This window comes from Polypterus senegalus, chromosome 11, assembly GCF_016835505.1.
Source record: "Polypterus senegalus isolate Bchr_013 chromosome 11, ASM1683550v1, whole genome shotgun sequence".
Classification (NCBI taxonomy): domain Eukaryota; kingdom Metazoa; phylum Chordata; class Cladistia; order Polypteriformes; family Polypteridae; genus Polypterus; species Polypterus senegalus.
In genome coordinates, this window is record NC_053164.1 from 139,769,446 (window position 1) to 139,796,220 (window position 26,775).

The 26,775-nt window shown below is 37.4% G+C and overlaps 1 protein-coding gene across 1 annotated transcript; it reads right to left on the bottom strand.

Moving 5' to 3' along the window:
* Positions 1-1,787: 1,787 nt before the first annotated feature.
* On the bottom strand, positions 1,788-25,897 carry tmem230a (transmembrane protein 230a). Its single transcript, XM_039769683.1, has 4 exons — positions 25,620-25,897; positions 20,198-20,314; positions 7,750-7,872; positions 1,788-4,025 (listed from the first exon to the last, which is right to left on the bottom strand). The coding sequence occupies exons 2-4, from the start codon at positions 20,294-20,296 to the stop codon at positions 3,885-3,887; spliced, it is 363 nt and encodes a 120-aa protein (XP_039625617.1). The 5' UTR covers positions 20,297-20,314; positions 25,620-25,897; the 3' UTR covers positions 1,788-3,884.
* Between the last annotated feature and the right edge of the window lie 878 nt (positions 25,898-26,775).

Below are 26,775 nucleotides of genomic sequence, written 5' to 3' on the forward strand. Positions count from 1 at the left end.
CGTCATGCACCAGCAGCAACAAGTCAGCAGATGATCCGACCACTTCTCCTTAGTGTGTGTTCAGCTGCCCCCCTTTACAACACGAACAGCGTTATACGTCCTGTGAGAAGGATATTTAACCATGCCCGGGGCCGGAAATAAAGGACAAGTATTGTTTTTACAAAAGTTTTAAAGTAAAAGTGAAAATAATGAATATGTAACAATTCCCATGAAAATAACAATCTCTTTAAATTGTATAACCGGTAAACCAAACCCGGGGGTGGGCGAGCAAAGCGAGCAGGGGATGGAGCCCCCTAGTATTCAAAAACTAAAAGTTACATTTTGTAGGGCAAATTTTGAGCAATGTGGCAAATACAGAATAAGACGAATTAGGCTGGGCTTTTGAGAGTGAAAACAGTTGAGGACATGGGGGTCAGGTTTATAAGTTTTTTATGTTTAAACACAAGACAACTTTACCCCAAAACTTAAAAGCAGTAAGAAATTAAAGAGAACTCTGTGCTGAATAAATAGGACCTAAGAAAAAGTCAGAAAAAAAATTGTATAAGACTAATAACTGTCACACTAACCATAGAACCTACCACAGCATGAGAGCAACAGGTAATGAGGATATTACAAAAAACAGTTGGAGAGAAATATTGTAGAACTGGCAAAGGATGAACCAAAGAGATCCTTTCAATATTGTAGCAGTAAAAAAAACAGTGAAGGAAGAGGTGTGACATGAGTTAGAATATACAGGCAATCAATACCAAATGTTATGAAATGGCATTTTTCTGAAGTTTATAAATATAAAGAAGTTGATAAACTCTCAAAAGTAACAGGGACTACTAAGGAGGTATTCAGTGATTTGAAAAGTATTAAGTGAGAAAGTACTGCTTGCATTAAATATGGTACTTTATTCCAGAAGTCTGTAGATATAACTGAAAATTCAATGGCATACTCCCAAGTGAGCTGTTAAGTGACATTGGTGCAAAAAAGGCTTTTTGTTTTCTGGCAACTCTACCATGCAACACATTTTTGTTTAAGTATCTCTGTATTAAACAAGCTGAAATGGCCACTCCGTGTTCTCTCAGAGATTAATGTATTAGAGCAATGTGCATATCAGGTTTTCTTTACATTTCACAAATTTTTCTTCTGAAACTTTTCTTGATCAAACTGATCCCGGCTTGGTGTTTGGAAAGCCAATGGTTTTCCATTTTTTTTAAATTGATTTGAACAAAGCTAAATTGCACTTTCAAATCTTTGGATACCTTTTCCTTATTTTTGGAGTTAAATGAAATGTATATAAAAAAATCACTTTTTTTTTAAAAAACTTTTGCCATATTTTGCTTTCTAGCAAACACACAGGGTTTCCAAACAAACGTTTTTACACACAGACACACCGATTACAATCAAACAAGGTACGGGTAGCATGTTCTTAACCCTAATGTTGATCTCAATTAACATATGGGTGTATTACCAGGACATATACAGTATGCAAGGATATGTACATTTTTAAACAGGGTCATCAAGTACAATTTCATTTATTATCATGATTAATATAGCATGTGTAAAATTCTGTGATGACAAATACCATTACTATATAAAAGAACATTTCATATAATCACTCGTAAATTCTAAAAATGATGAACGCCTTCTACCAAGTGTATGTAATCTTATGATTTTTTGCATTTTATATATACATTTTTTTCTTTGTAGATTTCAAATATTCCATGCTGATACCAAACAGTTTATCAAGCTTAGTTATAAAGCAACCTCTCTGGTGTAAAAATGTCACATCGAAAACCTCATTTTATTTAGTTTAAAATTTTATTCTTTGTCCTTAAAAGCAGCAAAACAGATCTCACAGGTATTAATGAAAGATATACCAAAAGCTGAATAGAAAACAGATAATATATATTACAAGATAAATATTCACTTTGCAATTGTCTATGCCAAACAGTAAATGTTTTTCCCCAGTGGTAAGAAGGAAGAACAATTGGTCACATACCTTGAACTCTCTATTTAATAAGAGTCACTTATCTTGCAAAGGTGTAGATAAACTTTATATCACATCCAACATGTAAACCTACTTTTTTCCTTGCTGTTTGTACTATGGAACATTTGCAATCAAAAAATTCAGGCACAGTAAGAGAGAAGAACTAAGCATTAACAACAAATGCATTAAATCCCATTCTTTAATTTGCTGCTGAGAATAAATGTTATGTACTAACAGTCACAAAACCATTAAATAAAATTTTATTTATAGTACAAATACTCTAATTATTCAGTTAATTTATATACTTAATAGATTTCAACCTGAGATGAAACAACAACAAGTTTCCAATTAGATGTTTGATTCACAATAAATTTTTTATCTCGTTAAAATCAAAGTTTGCATTAGTACTGTGAACAGGATATCTATAATATACTTGCATATACTATTAAGGTTTGCTACTGAATACAAAGATTTTAATGAAAATCTTCAACCATACTCCATCTTTTAGCATTTTATGTAACTATTTCACATTTTTGGAAGAAGCAAGTAGAATTCATTAGTCACGACACATTATCATAAACACTTAAAATTGTAAATAAAATTGTTATAATTCTTTGGTCTTGTCATGACAGTGTTTTATGTTATTAGGGTTTTACACTTCCAACAGAGAAGAAAAGGGACCTTATTATTTCTTTATGCCATGAACCATTAACCACTGGATGTTCAGAAAGTACAATAGTTGGTTTATTAGTACACTGGTGCTCCCAAATACATGCAAGGTTTAATGTGCATAATACACGGACTTAACCTGCACCTCCTTCTTGTAAATAAAAAGTAGTGTGGTTGGCACTCATTGACCACCACATCACAAGCCCCATACACTTCAACTTGTATCAAGTTAGTTATAGTAGACTTGCCAGTAGTGAGTTTCTATCGAAGAAAATAAATGTATATTATTATACATTACATACTTGTATGTAATATGTACACTATATATGTACACATGAATTCTTTTTACTATACAAATCGCTTTACCTTGCTTTAAAATCTCAGAGTATGTGCATCTGTTATACAATATTTATACAAGTAGAATTCTAACAATAAATATAACAATCAGTCCACCAAAACAGCATGAAGAAGAGTGTTCTGTGTGATATTGAAATGTTACTGTCACTTAACTCATGACAAATTTATCCTTACAGCCTGTTCTATATTTTCAAATGCACAGCACAATTTCAGAACCATCTATAAATACATTTTGTACCTGGGCATACAGTTAATACGTTAGATTTGATATAAGTTTTCTGTATTGAAGTCGGTTTTAAGCATGTCTTTCCAGATACAGTGGGACAAGTAATTTGTTCAGTGAGAATGTATTAAATTTTCTCAGTACAAAATTTAAAACATTAGTTTGTACTGTATCTCTGGTTAAATAACAATTTAGCAGATAAAACTGAGGCGGTGATGCATAATATGTAACTGACTACCAAAATCCTTTGAGAAGAAATTGAAAGGCTCCTTTTGAATAAGTTCTATAACAGGAAAAATTGTGTACTCCTTGCTTTTGCAATATTGATGAGGATAAACTTCACATATTCAAATCTGCTAATTTCTCCGCTGTAGATTCATTTTTAGGATCCAATATTTTGGTAGACCCTAGATGAGCAATCACTGCATCCAATCTTAGGGATTATTATTAGACAGACATGTTTTCCAGTTTGAAACATATGACTGAACATATACTGGCTATATGTAATGTGAAGAGAATGTTATGACATTAGGGATTCAGGACAGCTGGCAGCATCATATGAAACATTTTGATTGTAGATTATCAAACAAACAGCAGCCCTAAAATGAGAATCCTTAATCACCGGCACTCTGTGGTTGGTAATCTAATCAGCACAAAATATCAATCATCAAAGTCTGGGATATCCTCATATGAGTAGCCACGGTAGCCTTTTGAAGCATAGTAGGCAATACGTAGATGATAAAACCCGGGCAAGAAGACCAGAATACCAATTATAAGAACTGGAAACGTTCGGTCAGGACTCTGTGGAAAAAATAAATACAAACATACATTAATAAATAGAATAGATTGATGCCCCCAAATAAATATGCATAGTAAAAGCAATTTCATTACAGTCAATTTGGACAAAATGACTCAAGGAAAAGAAAGTTTAGCATGGGTCTGATGTAAGATTTTTAAAGTGTGAAGCATTTTTTAGGACTGTTACATTATAGTTACATTATTACCAAAGTAATAAGAAATTAAATGTGAACTCTGTCACTTATTAATTTGTATATACTGTATATTGCTATAGGCATATTATGAAAGCATTCTAGTTAAAAAAAAGGATTATGATTTTCTCTTCATAATATTTGTAGTAACAGGGTAGTTCAGCTTGTAGATTTAATAAAGACTAACTCAAAGACATCACAAGTAAGCAGAATGAAACTGTAAGTCAGCAGCCATAATTGCTTTACTCAGCTTTAGTTCTCTGCCTCAGATGTTAAAGAGGGGCTGACACACATTATTTTTCAGCCAACATGTAATAATGTGTTTATTTAAACCACTTTCTAGCTTAGTGGGACAAAAAAAGGTACATGCAAATCTATAAATATCGACATAAATAAACTAACAATTATGTCCGTCTTTCGGTGTGTTAGTGCACCTTGCAAAAATCATTTGTAAAATGGGCATACAGTCCAACTTAAAATACAGGTTACTAAAATATTTTGATCAGTACCTGATATATCTAAACACTGTAATAAAACGTAGGGGTTGGCTTTGTGTAGCTACATAATAACCATTAAGACCTAGGAGGCTCCAACTTTGTCAGTAAGTATAGAGTTTTTGTGTATGGAAAAACACCCTGCACATTGGAGTGCTAATAATTCAATTATGTATTTTAAAGAAATTCAGCTGATGAATACTGATTTTGTTTAGCTTGTCAAATTAAAAGGGTCATCATATTCACATTTTATTGGAGAGTTTTAACAAAATCAAAATACCACTCAAGTGTAAACAACACTAATTCCTCATCAACTAGTTTAACTTTGTCTGTTATTATGGCACAGGCTCAATCTCTTAAGGAGGACAGGTGTTGACATTTGCAGACACAGCTTTTTTTCCCATGGGCATTTAAGGATAAAACCATAATTGGTGTATACTTCAGACCTTCATGGATCATTTCTATTGTCTTATTGTGCCAGCCCTTTTGATAATTTCACATATTTCTTGTCTAAATTATTTAATTTTAAAATAGTGTTTATAATGTCTGTGACCATATGAAGAACAATTAACTCATCTAATACTGTATATACTGTGATGAGTTACCCAAGGGTTGCCATCAGCAAAGTGGCATCTGGATAGCAGAGGGAGGAATACATTACCTAGCCAGGGAAAATGAGTGTGAAAAAAATCCAGTAATGGAAGTCTGAATATCACTATAGAAAGATGTCCACAACTAGAAGCTACTAGTCTCTGTAAACATACCAGAAATGAATTAGGTGCTAGGATCACCAGTGACAGAAGAGTACAGGGAAAAAAAAAATGTCAGTTTCTCCCAAGATGGTGAGTGACCAGAACCCCAGTCTGTGATAAGGTTGCCTGACCCTCATTTTAAAGAGAGAGTAAATTAAATTATGGAGGGAGCCCCCTAGCTGGCAAGGAGGCTCCAGGGAATGACCAGAGGGGACTGGGCAGTCTAATGGTCTGGAATCCCTACAGATTTTATTTTTTTCTCCAGCCGTCTGGAGTTTTTTGTTTTTCTGTCCACCCTGGCCATTGGACCTTACTCTTATTCTATGTTAATTAATGCTGACTTATTTTATTTTCTTACTGTTTCTTTTATTTTTCTATTCTTCATTATGTAAAGCACTTTGAGCTACTTTTTGTATGAAAATGTGCTATATAAATAAATGTTGTTGTTGTTAATTTTAGTTCAGAGATACAACACGAAATGAAAACCCATACCAGATGCATAAAGTAAAAGAGAAGATGGCTAAGCAAATCCTGAGGACTGTGTAACATAGGATTAACAAGGCACCTTGCAGTAATTACTCAGAGCACACTAAAGTGAGAGGGAGTTCACAGGGATCGGCAAAAGACTAGGAAACCTCTTCTATCAGATGTCAGCAGGTGGGGCCCTGTTGCCTGTTGTAGAGAACAAGTGGTATGCCTGGTCCTTTAATTATAAAGTGAGGTGGAGGAATTTATATAAAGTAGAAACACCCAAAAATCTGTGTTAAATATTCATAGCATATCTGATTTCATTTGATATCCCTGGCATCTTCTCTTCTGGTTTGCTGGGCACTGCCATCCCTTAACTATCATAATTGAGATATCAAAACAAATTGGAAAAAAAAAAATTAAGAAGAACAGAATCTATCAAACACCATTAGCTTCAATGTCTGAAATCTCTTTAAAGTATTTTTGTTATGCCAAAAAACAGCCAGTAAATGGAGAAGTTAATTCTACAGTTTACTAGTTTAACCAAAGTATACATTTTTGTTGGGTGAACTGAATATTCCTAATTTGCTTATAGTGGATACAAGATGTCAACTGTGTTTATATTGTGTTAGAAGAGTGCTATGCACTCAAGTACAACACACCTTTACAAATAAACGTTGCAGGTAACCCTCCACCCCATATATAAAAGCTGGACTAGCAAATTTGCTCATAGTGGATACAAAAGTCTACACACCCCTGCCAAAACTGCAGATTTTGTGTAATAAAAAAATGAAACAAAGATAAATCCTGTCAGGACTTAATCCACTTTTATTGCAAAATTGTATTCTATACAAAGAAGGTGAAAACAAATCAGAAACAGTTTAGTGAAAAAAAAAGTCCTACAAAAATCTGGTTGTATTATTGTGCACATCCTTTAATATTCAAGGATGTAGTGGAGTTCAGAACCAACCAAGCACAATGTCTCATTTCAAATAGTAGTTAGGTGTATACTAACATCAATTAAAGTGGCTCTGATTAAACTCCGATAAAATGTGGCTGTTCCTGTAGGATTATTTTGAAATCCTCTTAGTTGCAAAGCACTTCAAAAGCCATGGTCCGCAAAGAGCTTTTAAAACATGAACAGGATCTCATCACTCATCACTCCAAATTTAACTTTCCAGCAACACATTTCTTTCACTACCTACAAATTAGAAACTTTGTTAAACAAAACCTACCCAATTTCTCTCACCCGCCTCTCAGAAAAGGAGTGGAAGGTAGCAATGCACACTTCACCCGAGCTCCATATGCACAAAGCATACAATTTTCAACTTAAAATTATATATCGAACACATCGGTCTCATTTAAAATTGTACAAAACATTTCTTGAGCAAGATCCAACTTGCAAACGTTGCAATCAAGTCCCAGCCTCACTGGGCCATATGTTTTGGGCTTGAACCATATTAACATCATTCTGGACAAAATTTTTTAAATGCCACTCAGACAGCCTTGGTGTCACAATCCCTCCTAACCCATTAACAGCTGTGTTTGGTGTTCTTCCAGATGGGCTTAAAGCAGAGAAGGACAAACAAACTGTGATTGCCTTTACTTCACTATTGGCACACAGACTTATCTTGTTCAACTGGAAGAATCCTAACCAACCTCTTTAAGTCAGTTGATAACTGATGTTATATATTATCTAAAATTGGAAAAAATCAGATTCTCACTTAGATGATCTCTCCCCTATTTTTATTAATTAATTTATTTATTTACATTATATATAATCTTACAATCCCTAAAGTCCTTGATACAACCAGGTACTTACCGAAACATGAATGTAACCAGTGAGGAGTAGAGCTCCAATGATGATAAGAATGGAGCCAATCAAAAAAAGTACTGCTGCTAAGGCAATTGCTTTGTAAGGTACTTTGGGAGGACTCTTTTTAAACTAAATAACAAGAGAAAAAAAGAGAAAAATATACATATTTAAACTTTAATATTTGTTTTGTGAAATGCAATACAAGCCTACTGTATCAACTAAACATTTAAATAGTTTTTTCTTCAAATGTATAAGAAATGCGTGCGCTTTAATAAAGCATATACATTGTTTTTTACTTGGCAAAGAGTAAAGTGTCCTGTTACACAGCGATTATTAATTCAAATCAAATGCATAAACACACATAGCAATTCCCCAACAGTCTAAAACCGTGTAACAGTTCACAAAGAATATGAGTTTACATTACTTGGTTTTATATTTCATGTTGTTTGAGAAATTGCTTTACCATTTAAAAGTCACTGTCTTGTTATTCCAGTTAAGGAGAGATCAAAACTTTGGCTAATGTGGATACTCACATTGGACTATTTGATATGACATATGCATTTTTTCTTTTCTATCAGATATCTGAAAATATGATTTCTTATTATCACTTTTCTACATAGCTATGATGGTAAAATCTGTGTTCTGCATTCATAGGTACAATTTGTGTGTCAGTTTCAAATTATATGTATAGTTTTACAAGATGTTTTTCCTCAGCAATACTCACCCCACAATAGTTAGTTTTAAAACCGCTGGCTTACTCTTTACACAGCTGGCAAATAGGCTCTGTAAAAGAGCCAGACTGCTGTGCCTGGAGGTACCTTGGCATAACAATGTTCTTGCTATCTTAGATATAGATGAATACACTTACTGTATTAAACTGAACAGATTAAAAAAATCCTCCAAATTTCTGATGAGAGTTCTTGCTCGGCCTTACAGTTCTCTTTATTTTTTCACATAAAAACACTTTTTCCTTTGGTGAACTTAATGCAAAGTCAATTCAATGGGGTTTTTGGGGGCTAAGTACATTATTTTTCAGCCACAGTAAACTACATTGTGTTGTGTAAATTTCTTGGGTTTCTATATACAGTATTGCTGTTTCTGCAGGTACAGGACTCACTTTTTGCATTATCATCCTCATAAGCAAATGTTTTTCTCCTTTGTAATGTATATGGACTTATGGATGAAGATGAAAATGATTTTCAAGGTTGGATAAATCGGTAATCCGGACATTCAGGAAAACTAGTTTTTAATCCTGGTTAACCAAATTACAAACTTGCAAAGCCCAGTGGACAAAATTTTTCCTAACTATACTGTGAGATGGGTTTTGAGGAGTAGCTTATTAGAGAGAACAACACACCTTTATAAATAAATGTTGCCGTAGAAAGTTGCAGTTAACCCTTCACCCCATATATAAAAGCTGGACTACCAGATTTGCCAAGCTGGTTGCTCACCAGACTACCATATCCATTTACAATTTGTGTGAAAATTAAAAATTAGTGTGAGGACAACTATAGAGTAAGATGAAAGTCATGATCAAAAAACCTCAAAAACATAAGGAGTTGCAAGAAACACCCTCTTTCACTGGTAGCACTCATAATAAGACCTAAATGTAGAGCATAAATATATTCACATCTCTCTCTTGCAACTTTGAGACACAGAGTATGAATTCCAACAGACAAACCTATGACGTACTGTACATGGAATGAAAAGAACAGCAGCAAATGAATGGCTTGATCCCTAATATTTTTTTCAAACAGTAAGCAAAGCTATGTAATTGGTGTACTAATCACTACCACTGACACTTTTAAAACCGCAAAGATTCAAATTCTACTGAGGAAAGAGGCAGTGCAGACACAAGAGACAAATAAAACATAAAAAAATCAATTTACATTTGCTGCCTAATAACCCAAGACCAGCCTCCTTCTCCACAACACAGATATTTCGGGTTTGAGACAGCAAGCAGCAATTTTCATAAACCAGTTCTCACACCCCCTTCACGAGACAGCTGAGATTCAATGCCACTCAAATGCTATTTCAGTAACAAAACATCCAGCCAAGGACAAAGGTTCCTAATGATGTTGCTGAGGTAACTGAACAAACTGTTCCACAACCTGGACTGACTGTAGTGCTGAAGGATTCAGCAGAACCATTGCATTAGGTCTAGGGTATTTAGAAAATGCATCGGAAAATTAACGTATGGTGCCCATTTTTAATGGAAATAAAATAACTTCCCCAGGTGAGAAAAAAATATTAAAAACACACTAGGACATGGGCAGGTAGTTCCTCCCAGCATGACCCAAAATGACCAGTAATAAAGTTAGCCATGGCATCAGTTCATTTCACTACTATTATATTTATTGTGCTTGAAAGCCTAACTACACAAAGTTTAGGATAAAGTCATGAATTTGCTTCTAGGTAAAGAATAAATTCAGTAAAAATCAAAAACCACAGAAGCTTGATTGCTGTAGTATACACGCAGACATTTCATCATCACTATGTATAGAATGTCAAACACAACAGATTTAGAAATATTAAACATGTTACTGTATTATCTGTCTTCAAAGTTCTGAAATCTTTTTGGATTTGCATAATGTATACAAAAACATATATGTACAGGTTTGCATCTGTTTTCCTAGTCTGTCAGTCACTTTCTTACCTGCTTAGTCCTGAGACTAAGGGGTACAAGGCAGGAACAAATACTGGACAGGATTTAATATATTTAATATCACCAATCCACCTAACTTGCATGTCTTTGGGCTGAGGGAGAAAACCTACATAGACATGGGGAGAACATACAAACTGCATGCAGGGAGGATCCGGGACACAAACCTGATAAGAGGACAAATCCTTACTACAAGGCAGCACTGCTACAACTGCACCACCATGCCACCATGGTTTACCTAGTGTTTTTAAGAAAACTTGATGGAAAGAAGTGGATTATGTCAACTTGTCATAAATATGGTAAAACTGTGCATAATACATAGCACATTATATATAATTAATTGAATATGAAAAATGTTTTTATAAAAATAATACAGAAGGCTAGATTTCGGTTACTAATGTCTGAATGTGATTTTTTTTTTTTTAATATCAGCTATAAGGCAGGCAGAAATATAAATTGTGACATAATAATCTTTTTTTTTTGACATGTTTGATTGCATGTCATAATACAGTACAAATATGTCAAAGTTCACTGTACTGTTGCACCCTGTTAACCCAGACAATGTGGACTCAGTACATTACTCCAGCTGTCTGTCTATACTCCCTTTCATTTTAAAATATTTCATATACCTAATCCTCAAGCAATTTTCCAGCGAACTTTTTCCACAATTGTATTTTTCTAAAACCATATTGGAAAGATGTAATACAGACATAATACAGATCCTGGATTGTAGGATCAGTTAAAGTGATTTTGTCAGACATTCTAAACTGTATGGCAAGAAACAATCAGTCCATAATATAAATAATTAAGTTGAATATCAGAAATAGCAGGCTTTTCAGAATACAATTAATAAAAAGTATATCCTAACATTTAGTGACCTATTGGAAAAAGAAAGCTTTCTGGAGGTATGTTTATAAAGCAGTGAGCACTATGCCAGGGTCTCATCCATGGCTCTTATGCCCTTTCCTTTTATTTCTTTACTTTATTGTTGTCTGAGTGTTCCTTTATAAATTATGTTTCTAAAATGTTTATTTTACATTTTTCTATTTAGTTTTTCTTTAATAAGTACTAGTATTATTTATATTCCTTGACCTCTGTGCATTCAGTGTAGGGGTGGGCCCTCTTGAAACTGCAGCCCCCCAGCCCTGAAAAAGCTGGCAGAAATATACATATTACTGCTGAGGAGTTGGTCTTCACCAATTTTCATTTGATTCTCTACCAATTTAGTTTTTTTGACAGTGAAACTTTTTAAAAGTACTTTTTTTTTTATAAATTGTTGCTTCTGGACTTTGCTTTTTGTATTTGGCTTTTGATTGTGGATTTAGGCCTCAGCTTTGCTAATGTGCCTTTTGGTAAGCCTTGCTTGACTTGTTCCATTCCAATTTTTTTGCAAATAATATACTGAAAGAATTTAGGAAACTGTGTTTTGTTAAACTGAGACAGTCCCCCCCCCCCTTTCATTTTTGAGAATTATAAATTTGGTACATTTTTGGTGTGCAGTCTTAAAAACCTGCTTCTTGAGTTTTGAAAAACAGGCCTACTCTTTGAAAATGGGGCCTTCCTTTAAGTGTTGTGTGAGTACCGGCTCAATTTTTTTGAAAAGACTATTTATTGCACAAAATCTAATTTAAATAGTTTTGACAATGCAGTAGGTCTTCTTTGTGAGCTGCACAAAATTCATTATTCAGTAAGAATCTATACGATGTTGCTAGATGTCAACAAAGTATAATCTTAACCATGTGAAACCATTACTTTGTCTTAAGCTGTCATGCAGTTTCTTTGGAGCCCTCATGTGCTGCTCTTAACTTCCAAATTGCTTTGAAGTTTGGTAGTAAAAAATAAAATTTATGTATATTCTTTAATTTTAAAAACAACTAAATATAATTAAATAACTCAAGCTCTCTTCCACATCACTTATTCTACTATTTTGGTGTTTTTTTTTGTTTTTTTTAATTTGCTTTGTTTTTCTCTCTTGTATGTTGAAAGGTAAAATGTCTGGACGCAAAACTGAAAAAGTCTGAAATTCCTTTTGTCTTCTTTTTTTTTTTCTCTCTTGGGGCTGTGGCTACATAAGTAATTGTTGTCCTATTTACCACCCTGACAACAGTGTCAGAAAAAATGTACAATAATACAGTATTGTCATCTGAAAAAGTAACTACACCCAATGAATTGTTTTTTCTTTTTTTTTTTTATACATAAGAGGACAAATCTAGATTTGATCTCCATTTAAACAATATCTTTAGATCGGGGTCTCCAACACGTCGCTCACAAGCTACTGGTAGCTTGCAACCTCTTTCCAAGTAGCTCGCCAAAGGGTTAATGGAAACCTACATAAATCTGAAAACTTGATTAGTCAAATTAGGGATGGGTGATCGTTCCAAAAAATCATATCATGATCCTTTTAACACAAAATCACAATCTGAATTGCAATCTATCTTTTCAATGTGGCATACACTTAAGAGAATATCCAGACTCAAACTCATCAAGACCTAAGTAACACTTTATTTTAAATACCAAACAAAGTTGAATTCCATTGTTCTCTCGTTTGCTAGCTAAAAGGAGTTCAGGGACACGCCCTGAAGCTGGTAAATGAGTGAGGAAGACGCCTCCCCTTGGCCCGCTGCATGATTCTAGGAATCTGTACCACAAGTGAAATAAGATACATAGCAAAATGACAGAAGTTGCAAAATCAATAATTATAATCATAATTATATATTAGTAAACCATCAAAATAATGTGCAGTTAAAGTCTCAACGGTATTCTCAGCATTTCTGGAGCTTAGTAGAGCCAGATAACTATAAGAATCTTCACTAAGCAGCTCTGAAAAGGTCTGCTTTGTTTGGGTCTACATACCTCAGTGAGTCTGCCTTTTCTGACATGAATGTCATGAAATCAAAGAACAAGACTGACAGATGAAAATTTAAATGACTCCGTAAGAGTAAACCTAAGTAGCTACACTCCACCATACACCTCTCGTTAACTCCATGCAGAGCCATTCATCTGACTAACTAAAAAACACATCACACATGCAATTGGATATGTGAATACTCTTGTGAAGTGAAACAGTTACATGTAACAAAATGACAAATGAATAAGTAATATCTGTGTATTTGTAATTGCATTGTTTCGTTTTTGCCAGCATTCATGTTTTAATTCAATAGTGTGAAATATACTAGAAAATGCATACAGACATACAAAATGCACTTGCAGGTGAACTAAATATTTTTTGTGATGTTTTAATGCAAAATGTGAGTTGTGGACACCCAACATTTTGTAAATGTTCAGGCAAAACAAGCTTATTCAATTTGTTTGGGTTGAAATAAGCTAGGAGAATAAACGTTAGAAAACATAAGTAGCTCTTGGCCATTTTCATTTTGTAAAAGTAGCTCTCAGGGGAAAAGAGGTTGGAGAACCCTGCTTTAGATAAAGGTAATTGGGGGGGAAATGAAAATTTGACTGCAATAAACGATTCAATGAAATATGAATGACTATGCCATTGGCACTGTGAAAAAGGTAAGTATACCCTTCACCCTGGTACTGTCCCCTTTGGCAGAAACAACTTCAAGTAAGCATTTCCTGTAACTGTCTTCCATCTCCAACATTACCTACAAAAAAGTTTTCCCCACACCTCTATGCAGAATTCTTTCAGCTCTGCAACATTTGAGGGGCGTCTTGCATACACAGCTCATTTCAAATCAATCTACGAAATCTCAATGGGATTCAGATCTGGGCTTTGACAGGCCATTCCAGAATCTTCCATTTCTTTCTTTTCAGCCATTCCTTGGTGGATTCACTGGTATGCTTAGGGTCACTGTAATGTTGCAAGGTATACTTTTGGTTGAGCCTCAGTCAAGCCCCAACTCCTCCCAGAATTACACCTCTTTGAATATGCACATCAATATAAATAGCCCTTAAGCTCAGCGTTCTGTGAAAAGACAATGGCAAAACCACAAAAAAAAAAAAATAGGACAATTTCAGCAAATATCAAGTGGAGGCAAGGAAAAACATACTATTTGTTGGTTTAAACAGTGGTATAAACAAGAAAAGGAAGCTGATCGAGTGACATAGCGTGTCGGAGAAACTCGAAAGCTCAAGTTCACAAAGTCGCACAGTGCCCGAAATAAAAAAAGAAGTCGCATATTAAAGTCGCCGTGAAAAGGTGAGTCGTAGGCCACCGTCTGAGTGTCATATGAAAGCTTAATGGGTACCGAGAAAGAAAAAAGGCACACAGTGGGGAAAAAGCACGGAATGTCAACTTTAATCTCAAAATTTCCACTTTAATGACAAAATAAAATATGTGATTAAAGTAGAACATCATAAACTTAATCTTAAAATCATTTAACACTAGAATTACCAGAGTCTACGAAAAAACTCGTAGATCCGTCCCACCTTAAATCGCTTCTTAAAACTGTTCTCACCTCTTCGCCAGCCTCCTTTGTCTTGTAAATGTGCCGATAAAAACAAACTGCAAGCAGCCGGCTATTCCATCCCCCCACTGACTTAGAACGTGCACGAACTTCTCCCAGCTCATGGCTCGATTATCTGGGAGTGAAGTGGAGTTTTAGAGTGGAAATAATAGATTGTTATTTGGAACACACTCATTTCATGTGTGTTCCGTTTCTACAGTAATCTGTGTAAACACAATGTTAAAACAGAAACATTTTCATATTTTAGTAATAAATGTTACAAAATGTAGGCATAAACTATAAAATGTGTGAAGCCTGAAGGCCAAAGATCAAATAAACACTTTCATAAAAGGTTCAAAAGATTTACAACAGCTTCCGTGGCATAGTGGTAAGATTTTGTCACTTAGAGCGCAGCAGACTTGCTTTACCTCAAGAGACCTGAGTTTGATTCCCCGCTGGGGAGAAAATTTGTTTATTTTTATCTATATAGTAATAACAGTAATTTTATTATTATATAGGAGCTTCCCTGTCTGCCTATCATATAGCGCCTTTTCTTCCTATCTATCTCCTTAGCTGTTTTTATATATCTATTATACAGTGCCTTTCCTGTTTATTTATATATCTAGTGCCTTCTCTGCCTGTCTGTCTGATTGCATATAGCGCTGAACTTACTGTCTGTACTATTCTGTCTTCTGCATGTCCTGGAGTACAAAAGAAACACCACCATACAACAACATGTGCGAACTGGCAAGATCGGGGAAAAAACATGTGGTCACTGATTACAAACCGCAAGATGAATGAAAGAGACAATATATGTAAAAACATCATCGCACTAATGCAATATTATTTGAAAACGAACAGCGTCAGATTGGGTTTGAATATGCGCCCGATCTGACACTGTTTGTTTTCAAATAATATTGCATGTACTGTACTATTTTAGAATAAAAACATACATTTGATTTCAATCAGTCTGTAAGAGCCAGTGTAAATGCATGATAATTGTAAAGGTTAGCTTTTTTTTTTTTAATTCAGTTCCATTCACGATGCCCCCCTCCCCATCTGACACTGCCGTTTTCACATAAAGACGCGCTATAGCTCAAATGTGATTTGGAGACGCGCTATAGCTCGAATGTTATTTATATAGGGATGAAAGTACAGTGTCAGGTGCTCATTCAGTGTAATAGGAACCATAGCACAGAGAGATGTGTACACTGCAACAAGTACGCATGTCATGAATGTTGGAAGGGTGTGTGGGAATTGTTAATATTTGAATGTGATGATTTTATATAGCACGGATCGGAAATCAGCAGTTCTTAGCATTGCACCACACAAGCTGTCGTATCAACCGCCTACTGTAACTTGCTTTTTTTTTCTTTACTTATAGTCTAGAATAAAAGTGCACTTGTTTTGTTATACTTGTACACCAACATATGTTCCTGTGTTTGAGCAACATGGGCATGCTCAAAAATAGACGTGTAATGCCACGAAAAGTGCACGTAGGCACTTCAGTTCGCAAGCTTTGGTACGAGAATGCAGTCACAAATATGCTGCAGAGCTATAGCGCATCTTTATGTGAAAACAGCAGTGTCAGATGTTGGGGGTGGGGGATGGGGGTAGTATGGGAAGGATCTTGAACACGACTGAGAGAATGAAAAGTAAATAAAAAAAAAAAAAAACTAACCTTTACAAGTATCATAAATTACACTGGCTGTTACACACTGAAATAAATGTATGTTTTTATTCTAAAATAGTAAGAATAAGAGCAGTTTACTTCTCAAAATTGAGTCGTGCGGGATCAAACTCATGACGTTTTGATTACGAGTCAGCAGCTGATACCATTACACTACAATTGTAGTAAGTGTGTGTCAATGTGGCATGCTAAGGCGGCTTTTTTCCTGCAGTTATATTTTTGAATAAAAGCATACTGGTTGTTATATTTGTACCTTTTGTGAAAGTGTTTCTTTGATATTTGGACTTCAGGCTTCATACACTATATAGTTTATGCCTACATTTTGTCATTTACTACTACAATATGAAAAACGTTTCTGTTTTAAAAATGTGTTTACACGGATTACTGTAGAAACAGAACACACGTGAAATGCGTGTATCCCAAATAATGATCCATTATTTCCACTCTAAAACTCCACTTCACTCCCAGATAATCAATCAAGGCATGAGCTGGGAGAAGTTTATGCACGTTCTAAGTCGGTGGGGGATGGAATAGCCGGCTACTTGCAGCTTTTCTTTATCAGCACATTTAGATTAACAAAAGACGTTGGCAGAGAGGTGAGAACGGTTTTAAGAAGCGATTTAAGGTGGGACGGATCTACGAGTTTTTTTTGTAGGCTCTGGTAATTCTAGTGTTAATTTACTAGTTTCTCAAATCCCATCGTAACTAGTACGTTAAATGCTTTGTTTTTTATTTGATCTTCTATGTGCTCTGTGTGTGTCAATCACTACGTGCTTCTTAAACCAGCTTTCTCTTCATCCGACAGGACACAGAATCCATTACATTCGTGATATTACAGCTCTCTGAATAACTAAAATGCTGAGATGTATACGTGATATCATTTTCATGATGATAGGAGTTAAAGCATGGTATTAAACATGGGAACACGGTGGCACAGTGATTGTGCGCGACCTTCGATAAAATAATTTATTGCAGCAGTACTGTTTCTTTCAAACATACTAACCTCCAATTCCTGTCCTTCCTTTTCTTTCTCCAAATACCCAATCGCCACACAATCAGCTTTGTAACAGACGTTAAGCCATCTGTAAGCTTATAACACCGATTCTTCAAAACGTTTAAGGAACATTGACATATCTTTGTAGTACGTGTTTAATTATTCTATCCTTCATGCCAGTCCCAGTGAAGCATACAGTGCGAGGCAGGAAGAATCCGTGAACGGAGCGCCAGATCCTTGCTAGCATAGCGACACCATGTCCTTTAATTATTAATAATATAGATTATTTAAATAAAGTTACATTTTTATCTGTATAATATAATAAACATATTTTGCTGCATTTCATCTTAAAAATGAGATCGTCATCATATGTAAATATGCGCTTTATAAAGCGGCTCAGGTTTTGTAATATTAAAACTGTAGTGCAAGTTTACAGTGAGGTGATTGTACTTATAAGTACAAACAGTTCTACAAGGACCAGTTGATGTAGTGATTGATTGTGTTTAGAGCTCTTGGGATAAAACTGTTTCTGAACCGTGAGGTCCGTACAGTAAAGGTTTTGAAGTGTTTGCCGTGTATGGCTGAGGCAGCGTGTGCTTGATGCTGTATACCGATAATTCTCTTTCCGATCAGCTGCTCCGAGTAGCACAGTGAGAGTAATATGGAAAAAGATGATCTGCTGTGGCAGCCCCTAACGGGAGCAGCTGAAAGAAGAAGAAGAATGTGCAACGAGAGTAACAATACTAAAGCCGCTATGGTATTTAGAATAGTTTGACCATTCTGTGGATCATTATATTGTTACAGGTTAATTACAATCAGATGCCTTAAACTAATAAACAATACATGTGACGATGTGGGTTCTGGCTCCACTCTTCCATGGCTGTTTGGGAACCCTTGAACCCAACACCGTCGATAATGAAACCGAGTGAGCTAGTCAGTGGAGGCAAATAATTCCAGCAAGGGGAAGGTAAAAAGTGCAAAAGTGCTTTTATTAAAAGAAACAATCAAAACAGTGTTCCATAAATAGTGCAGTAGTTTCTATTAAATAATCCAATAAAAGAACGTGGAGGTTAAAACACTAGGAAAAAAAACACAATCCTTTAAAACGAGAGGTTAAAATCTTCTCTAGGAAGCAGTCTTAAAAACAACAACAAATCCGGTGCATCGTTTATTAGCGTTTCTGTTAGCGTCTCACCTGCTTATCCCGTATGGGCTTAGCAGCAGGCAAGACGCTCTCTGCAGCTGCCCTCCTACAACACACGCGAGACTGGAGACCTCCCGATCCCTGGCTTCGGTCTGGCACTCATCCCAGTCCCCGAGACTTGATATCCACCAATGACCAGGGCGCACATTGGGGACTCCACCACCAAGCCTCCCGACTTCCGCTGCCTTTCCACGGCGTTCTGCGGCTCGTCGCTTTCCTCTAGGCACTCCCGCTACCTGGCCACTCAGCGGGAGCAACCTCAACTCAAACGCCTGGGTGTCGGCCTAACACCCAGCTTCCTCGCAGCTGCCCTCGATCGTGCGCTCACCACACGCACGCACCGCCTGTCTGTCTCTCTTGCTCCGCATGCTTCCTCGCTCCCTGTAACCTCTGTCCTCTTTCCTTTCCTTTTTCTCTCCAATCGTTTCTTTTTCACCTCCCCACAAAACCGACTCGCGCTTCTTTTAAAACGTGAGGGGCCATCACAGCTGTAGCATTAGCCACGGGAGCAATCACGAATGTGGGCAGTTCCTCACCTGTGCACACGGTGAGAAACGCCCACATCGACGACTGCCCCGCGGCTCGCTAACATCGCCCCCTCACGAAGCTGCCTCGGGTGCGGTGATTTAAAAATGGCCTTTGCTCAGTGAGCTGTGGACCCATAACACCACAATATGCAGTTAGTTTCAGTGTATATGATAAAGCCGTGTCAGGGATGAGGATCTAAAAAAGAAAGGGTAACCACACAGGAACAGTAGCACTGCTTTGACGCTGGGTGCCACCAGTTTGCAAAACTGAGCTGAGAACTTGTGTACGCCAGGGTTGGAGCTACCATGAAAATGTGTGTGGCTTTACCCCAAGTTTAGGTTTTATACATCGCGATCTGAGCGTGGAAATGTTCGTACGCAACATTTTTGTGCGTACACACCATTTATACATGAGGCCCGAGGTTATAATCTCAAATCAATTACAGGAACAGCTTAAAGATCAGGTTCAGGAAATGTATGAATGCTTTTCTGGAAACCATTTTAGTCTTCTATCAAGTAAGATTATGCTTGAAGGCTTCATGTGGGAGGTTATTTACAAACTGACCCAATCAAACACAAAAGGAAGAAAAAGCACACAGCTCACAAAATGGGGCTCAGATAGCATCAGGTGTCAGTCAGGAAGCAATCCTGGACAGGCTGTGAATACATGAAAGTTACACTACCTGTACTTACTCATTCTGAGCCAATGTATAGCTGACAATTAACATACAGTGGATGTGTCTGAGTAAGATGGCAACCAATATACTTAAAGGCAAAACACACATATACACAAGACAGATTATGATTGGGGTGGAATTTGAACCCAATGTGAAACAATGGAGAAAAACACATTAATACTTTTAAATATGAAGATATATTTAACTTATTAAGCTGTAAGACAAAACACTGCAAGCAGACGTATTGTAAATAAACTTGGAATTCACACATCCTCCCTCCCATGTGAATCTCACCTGTAAGTCAATGTAGCCATCATCATTGTCTGACAACTTTGAGTACTTCACTTTACTGCTTGGAATGCCCGCAGAAACATTGCTACGAGTTGGCATCATAACCAGAGATGCAGAAACCTGCAAGAAATGAACATTGCAATACTGAAAAAGACTTGTTGACGTGCAAGACCAGTGGACAGCTTAGTCTACTGCAAGGTGCTTAAGAAAATGCAATAAGCAAATTCATTATGGATGCTAACCAGATCTTAGACTCTCAACACTAAGAAGCACATCTTGTAAAGACTAGTTTAACTGAGCACACTGTGGAGCCATGAACCCTTCTCAAGATACACAACTGTTTTAAAATGAACAAATGTGAACAGTGGAAAGCTGTATACTTCTATTTTATCAGAAAGACACAGCAATGATTAGATACTATATACAGTAATCCCTTGCTATATTGTGCTTCAACTTTCGTGGATTTTATATGTAAGCATATCTAAATATATAACGCAGATTTTTCGCTGCTTCACGGGTTTCGGTGGACAATGGGTCTTTTTACTTCTGGTACATGCCTTCTCAGTTGGTTTGCCCAGTTGATTTCATACAAGGGACGCTATTGGTGGATGGCTGAGAAGCTACCCAATCAGAGCACGCAGTTAAGTTCCTGTATGCTGATTGGCTCAGCGACGGAGCTCCGAATTCGATTGTACTGCGTTAACCAGGAAGTCTCATCTCGCTCATTCAGCATCAACGTGTTTCACTGTGTAAAGAGTTAACTTTTGTGCTCTTTTGTGTTTATCTTTGTGCATAGTCAAGCCTTTCATTATGGCTCCAAAATGATCTGTCTATTGTAATGACTGTAACATATGTGATATCGGAGACGCTCGATATCCTTAAAATAATATTTAGGTTTTACTGTATATAAACAGTATGTTTACATACATAATTTCAACGAATCTTACCTAATATCTAAGAGAATACAATGGGTTTGTGCTGTATAACTGTGTGGGAAATGTTTATAAGAGTGTGGGAGAGTTTATAAGGGCTTAAAATATATAAAAATAACCATATGAACATCTGGTTTTTCAGATTCGGATTTTTACCTTTCGCGGGGTGGGGTGGGGTTCTGGAACGGAACCCCCGTGATAAAGGAGGGGTCACTGTACATACTATTTACTGGCCTATTGTTACTTGAATAAGCCTGATCATGATCACCCTTTTTATATAGTGAGAGAATATTTGGTAGCCTCAAGACTTTAGGAATTGATAAACGTTATGTGGTCTTAGTGATTTCAGTCTGTTGAATCCAAGCAGTACTTCTCTTTCTGCAGTTTCAAAGTTAACACTATTTACTTGCAATTGTCTCAACTGTTAATGCTTTTTCCAAACACCTTGCAATGCCTAGGTGTGCTTCTAAAGCAGTCTAGTTGGTGTAAGTTAGTTGTGCCCATCAAAGTGAGCCCTTTATGCACTACCACAACAATGGCCTCTGGTAATCCACGGCTCTGAATTTTATTTAAACTCACTTTTATAAAACTAGAGATGTACCTGTTGCTGCATTCCTGTAATCAACTTTTAAACCACTCCCTAAATTATTACATCACCAGCTTTTTTTCCCCTAAGAGGTTCAGTAATAAGGCATGCCAGTACAGTTTACCTGAAAAACAAAGTTATACTAACCACAGAAACAATCACTTGGTTGCAATTAAAATCTACAGGATATATGATCCGATAGGCTACTTACCATCACTTACTGTCACACAATTATCATGTCACATTTTTGATTTTTACGTGGTAGGTGGTACAGCAAGCAGAACCCCTGCACTTGTATCCTGTGTCCACTGGCTGTGTGTGCAGAATTTACAACTACTGTAGGTTTCCTGCCACATTCAAGATAGGCATGTTAGGTGGACTACCAATTCTAAACTGGCCATATGGGCATATTGATGGACATGGGTTGATACGTTCCTCCCTGGCCCCTGGTTCCAGCCCTCTCTAAAAAAAGCAATTCCAACCAAATCCAATGTTTGAGAATACTGCACAATGTTTATATTTTGTGAGAATCTGGAATAAACCTCCAAGCCGTGTAAGTAAGGAGTACACTCTTTAGCGTTGTTAAAAATATCTAGATATTAGATCAACTTAACTAACAGCTAATCAATGATCCCTTCAGGTCAGATTGAGGAGCATGCACTGGAACAGCATGTTGCCCCACTCACCACACAACAAAATCACTTGGGATCCTGGTTGGCAATCCCCCAGGCAGACACACGGTACAAGAAACAAACATTTATCTGCCGTATCCAGGTGTTACATTGGCATCCCTTTGGCCTGGTCCAGCCACTCGGGTTGTCAACAATAAGGATCCTGTGAGCCGGATCACCTTTGGGGAATCGCGCCACATGGCTGTAGTGCCATAACTAACGCTCCCTCACGATGCAGATAATGCGCCTCATTTGGGACTCCGTAAGCAACAGCTGGTTCGACACAAAGTCAAACATCCATGCCCAGCGACCATATAGCAAAACAGGAAGCACCAGGACACTAAAGTCTAAAATCCGTACTGACCCCTACTCTCACTTCTGTTTCTTTTTCCGGTTTCTTTGTGGTGGCGGCGCCCTACTCAAAGCATCATGATGCTCCAACAATGATGGATGGATTAAAAGGCAGAAGTCTACGTGACCATCATTTTCAAGTCCTTCCATGAGAACCCTAAATCCAAAGAGGACTGTTTCATTTATGTTAGGTAGAATGCCCAGAGGGGACTGGGCAGTCTAATGGTCCGTAATCCCTACAGATTGTATTTTTTTTCTCCAGCTGTCTGGAGGTTTTTTTTGTTTTTTCTGTCCACCCTGGCCATTTGACCTTACTCTTATTCTATGTTAACTAATGTTGATTTATTTTATTTTCTTACTGCGTCTTTTATTTTTCTATTCTTCATTATGTAAAGCACTTTGAGCTACTTTTTGTATGAAAATGTGCTATATAAATAAATATTGTTGTTGTAAAGACTTTTGCCTTTGTCCTTTTGCAAAGATATTGGGAGTGCCACAACCCTTTGCACCAACCTCATTACCAATTTCTCTCCCAATTTGTCTACTGACTTCAATATTCCTGGATGGGTACAATTTTCACTTGTCACTTCTAAAAATTGTTAAGTACTAGTTGTCACAGCTGTTGATCTACTGTATGGCCAAAAGCTACTACTAGAAGAAAGTTTGTATTCCTGGTTACAATGTCTATAGGCAACAGTATATCATATAAATAACTGCTGTGTCTAATTAACATTTTATGTAGACAAAAAAAAAAATCAAACATAAGCATTCTGTCATTCATGTGCTTTTTCAATTAATTTGGCCAAAAACTATTTATCCTATGCCAACGTCCTAGTAAGCTGAATGACTTCCGGCCTGTTGCTCTGACGTCACATCTGATGAAGACCATGGAGCGGCTGCTGCTTCACCACCTGAGGCCACAGGTCCGTCACGCCCTAGACCCTCTGCAGTTCGCATACCAGGAGAAGGTGGGAGCGGAGGATGCCATCATCTATATGCTTCATCGATCCCTCTCCCACCTGGACAGAGGCAGTGGTGCTGTAAGAATTATGTTTTTGGACTTCTCTAGCGCCTTCAACACCACCCAACCTCTGCTCCTTAGGGATAAGCTGACTGAGATGGGAGTAGATTCACACCTTGTGGCATGGATTGTGGACTATCTTACAGACAGACCTCAATATGTGCGTCTTGGGAACTGCAGGTCTGATATCGTGTGCAGCAATACAGGGCGCCGCAGGGGACTGTACTTTCTCGGTCCTGTTCAGTCTATATACATCAGACTTCCAATATGACTCGGAGTCCTGCCACGTGCAAAAGTTCGCTGATGACACTGCTATTGTGGGCTGCATCAGGAGTGGGCAGGAGGAGGAGTACAGAAAGTTAACCTTACACCTTAACACCAGCAAGACCAAGGAGCTGGTGGTGGATTTTAGGAGGCCCAGGCCCCTCATGGACCCTGTGATCATCAGAGGTGACTGTGTGCAGGGGGTGCAGACCTTTAAATATCTGGGAGTGCAGCTGGATGACAAATTGGACTGGACTGCCAATACTGATGCTCTATGTAAGAAAGCTCAGAGCAGAATATACTTTCTGAGAAGGTTGGCATCCTTCAACATCTGCAGTAAGATGCTGCAGATGTTCTACCAGACGGTTGTGGCGAGTGCCCTCTTCTACGCGGTGGTGTGCTGGGGTGGCAGAATAAAGATGAAAGACGCCTCACGCCTGGACAAACTTGTTAAGAAGGCAGGCTCCATTGTAGGATTAAAGTTGGACAGTTTAACATCTGTGGCAGAGCGACGGGCACTAAGCAAACTCCTGTCAATCATGGAGAATCCACTGCATCCACTTAACAGTGTCATCTCCAGACAGAGGAGTAGCTTCAGTGACAGACTTTTGTCACTGTCCTGTTCCACTGACAGACTAAAGAGATCGTTCCTCCCCCACACTATGCGACTCTTCAATTCTACCCGGGGGAGTAAATGCGAACATTAATTTTATTTTAATTCTTTTCATTTTTATTACTATTTAATTTAATATTGTTTCTTTGTATCAGTATACTGCGGCTGGATTATGTGAATTTCCCCTTGGGATTAATAAAGTATCTATCTATCTATCTATCTATCCAACACCGGGCAAAGCCAGGGGCCAGTCCTGGATGGGACACCTCTCAAGAACACTCATTGAAAGAGTACTGTAGCGACCTCACTGTTAACAGGTTTGAAATGGAAAGAGCAAAGCACGGCAAAGAAGTGGCTGCTTAACAGTTTACTCGTAACAGTTTTCGCAGAATATTCGAATGTAAGATAAAAACGAATGAAATGGAACTAGAACTATTTACAACAGCCTCTCATTGTTATGGTACTGAAACTCCGGTTACCTATACGGAATTCTCCACATTCCTGGTCGAACCTTATCTTTATATCCTACACATTTTCGGCGTCCCCCGAACCGTCCAGAAATCCCCGCCTCCATTTCTTGTAAATCTATACTCTGACGCAGTCTTCAGCGCCACTCTTCCCTAGACTCAACAGATCCTCACCTTCTAATCCTATTCGGGCCGGGATGCTATAGTACCAATGAGAGGTGAACTTAACACGAATATCACTCAAATGAGAGAGGAAACTCGGAATAGCAAGCGAACACACGGGGAGTTACGTGCACTGTCCTCAGTTTTTGACCGGACCAAGTTTCGAGTCCAACAGGAGATGCATGAGGTCTAAGCACTGCGCCACCATACCATACCACTTACCCGTGCTTAATATATTCCGAAATCGTTTTGATTGTAGCGTACAACTATATGAAACACATTAATATTATAGTACAGATGTCTAGCAAGTTTATGAAAAGATGCCGATTGCTAGAATTTAAACACCAAACTAACTAACCTGGAGGACAGGTCTCAACCAAAATCTGTGACGGCGTGCGTATTTTCTTCTCAAGATTCTCGGTTCAGCTTCGCTATTTTTTTGTCTTTTTCTTCCTCTTTCTTTCTGTCTCTCTGTTTTTTTCACTCCAGGATGCACAGCAACTGTAGATGTATCGCCTAACTCCCTTTATTTGGCAGCATCACGTCGTCGCACATTATCATCATCATCAAAACGCTTCTAGTTCAAAGTAGGCCCCGAGATTTCCTACAAAACTGCCTGACCCCGCGAAGTGAGGATGAAGTGGAAATGTACCATAAGCTCTACTTATTTACTGATGGATTTCTACTCTCGTTAATATGTATATTTTCTCTTATTTTGTTGTTAACTAATGAGCTCAGAAGAATACAAAAACAGTGCATTTTAACATGGCAGTAACGGTGGTACTCCAACAGGCCAGATCAGCGAAAGCCTTGCTAAAATACGGCTAATCCGAAGTAAACATTGAAAGGAAACCATGATATTATGTCTGTCGTATCGTAACCAAATCTACTACTTATATTATACAAGAAAATATGTATATTTATTATTTTGCACACTCATAGAGAATTTCCGCCAAATGCTATTGTTATACGTGATTTAACTGCACCCGTTATATGTTTCATAATATACGACGGAAATGATATTTAAAAAACAACATAATATCCGATGCTGACGTCTTTTGTTCAACGTTCTGTCGAAACAGTACGTGCAACCAAACGCAAGGATGAGGTGGTTATTAGCGACACCTGGCGGCCACATTTTCCCCGATTGCCTTTTTACTTTCTCGAAGTGTATACAAAGTAGAGGAGAGAGAACATGCAGGTGGTGGGTGTGACAGAGCAAGATGTAGAGGACAGGGAGATATGGAACAAGATGATCCGCTGTGGCGACCCCTCACGGGAGCAGCCGAAAGAAAAAGAAGTATACGAAGTAGAGGTAAAATATTGTAAGCGTCCAAAAATTCAATGTCGAGATTTTGATGAATCACGACGTTATAGATCTCCCTGAGTCCGAAAATACCATTTTTGGAATTATGTCTGTGTGTCTGTTTGTGTATGTAAACACGATAAACTGAGAACGCTTTCGCTAAAGTCAGCCACATTTTGTATATATTAGGTACAAAACGTGGATTTCT

Coding starts and splice junctions, on each gene's coding strand:
- tmem230a (XM_039769683.1), bottom strand. CDS start 20,296: ATGATGCCAACTCGTAGCAATGTTTCTGCGGGCATTCCAAGCAGTAAA. Junction 7,873..20,197: donor ATGGCTACATTGACTTACAG/GTGAGATTCACA, acceptor CTTGTTATTTAG/TTTAAAAAGAGTCCTCCCAA. Junction 4,026..7,749: donor CTGGTTACATTCATGTTTCG/GTAAGTACCTGG, acceptor TTTTTTCCACAG/AGTCCTGACCGAACGTTTCC.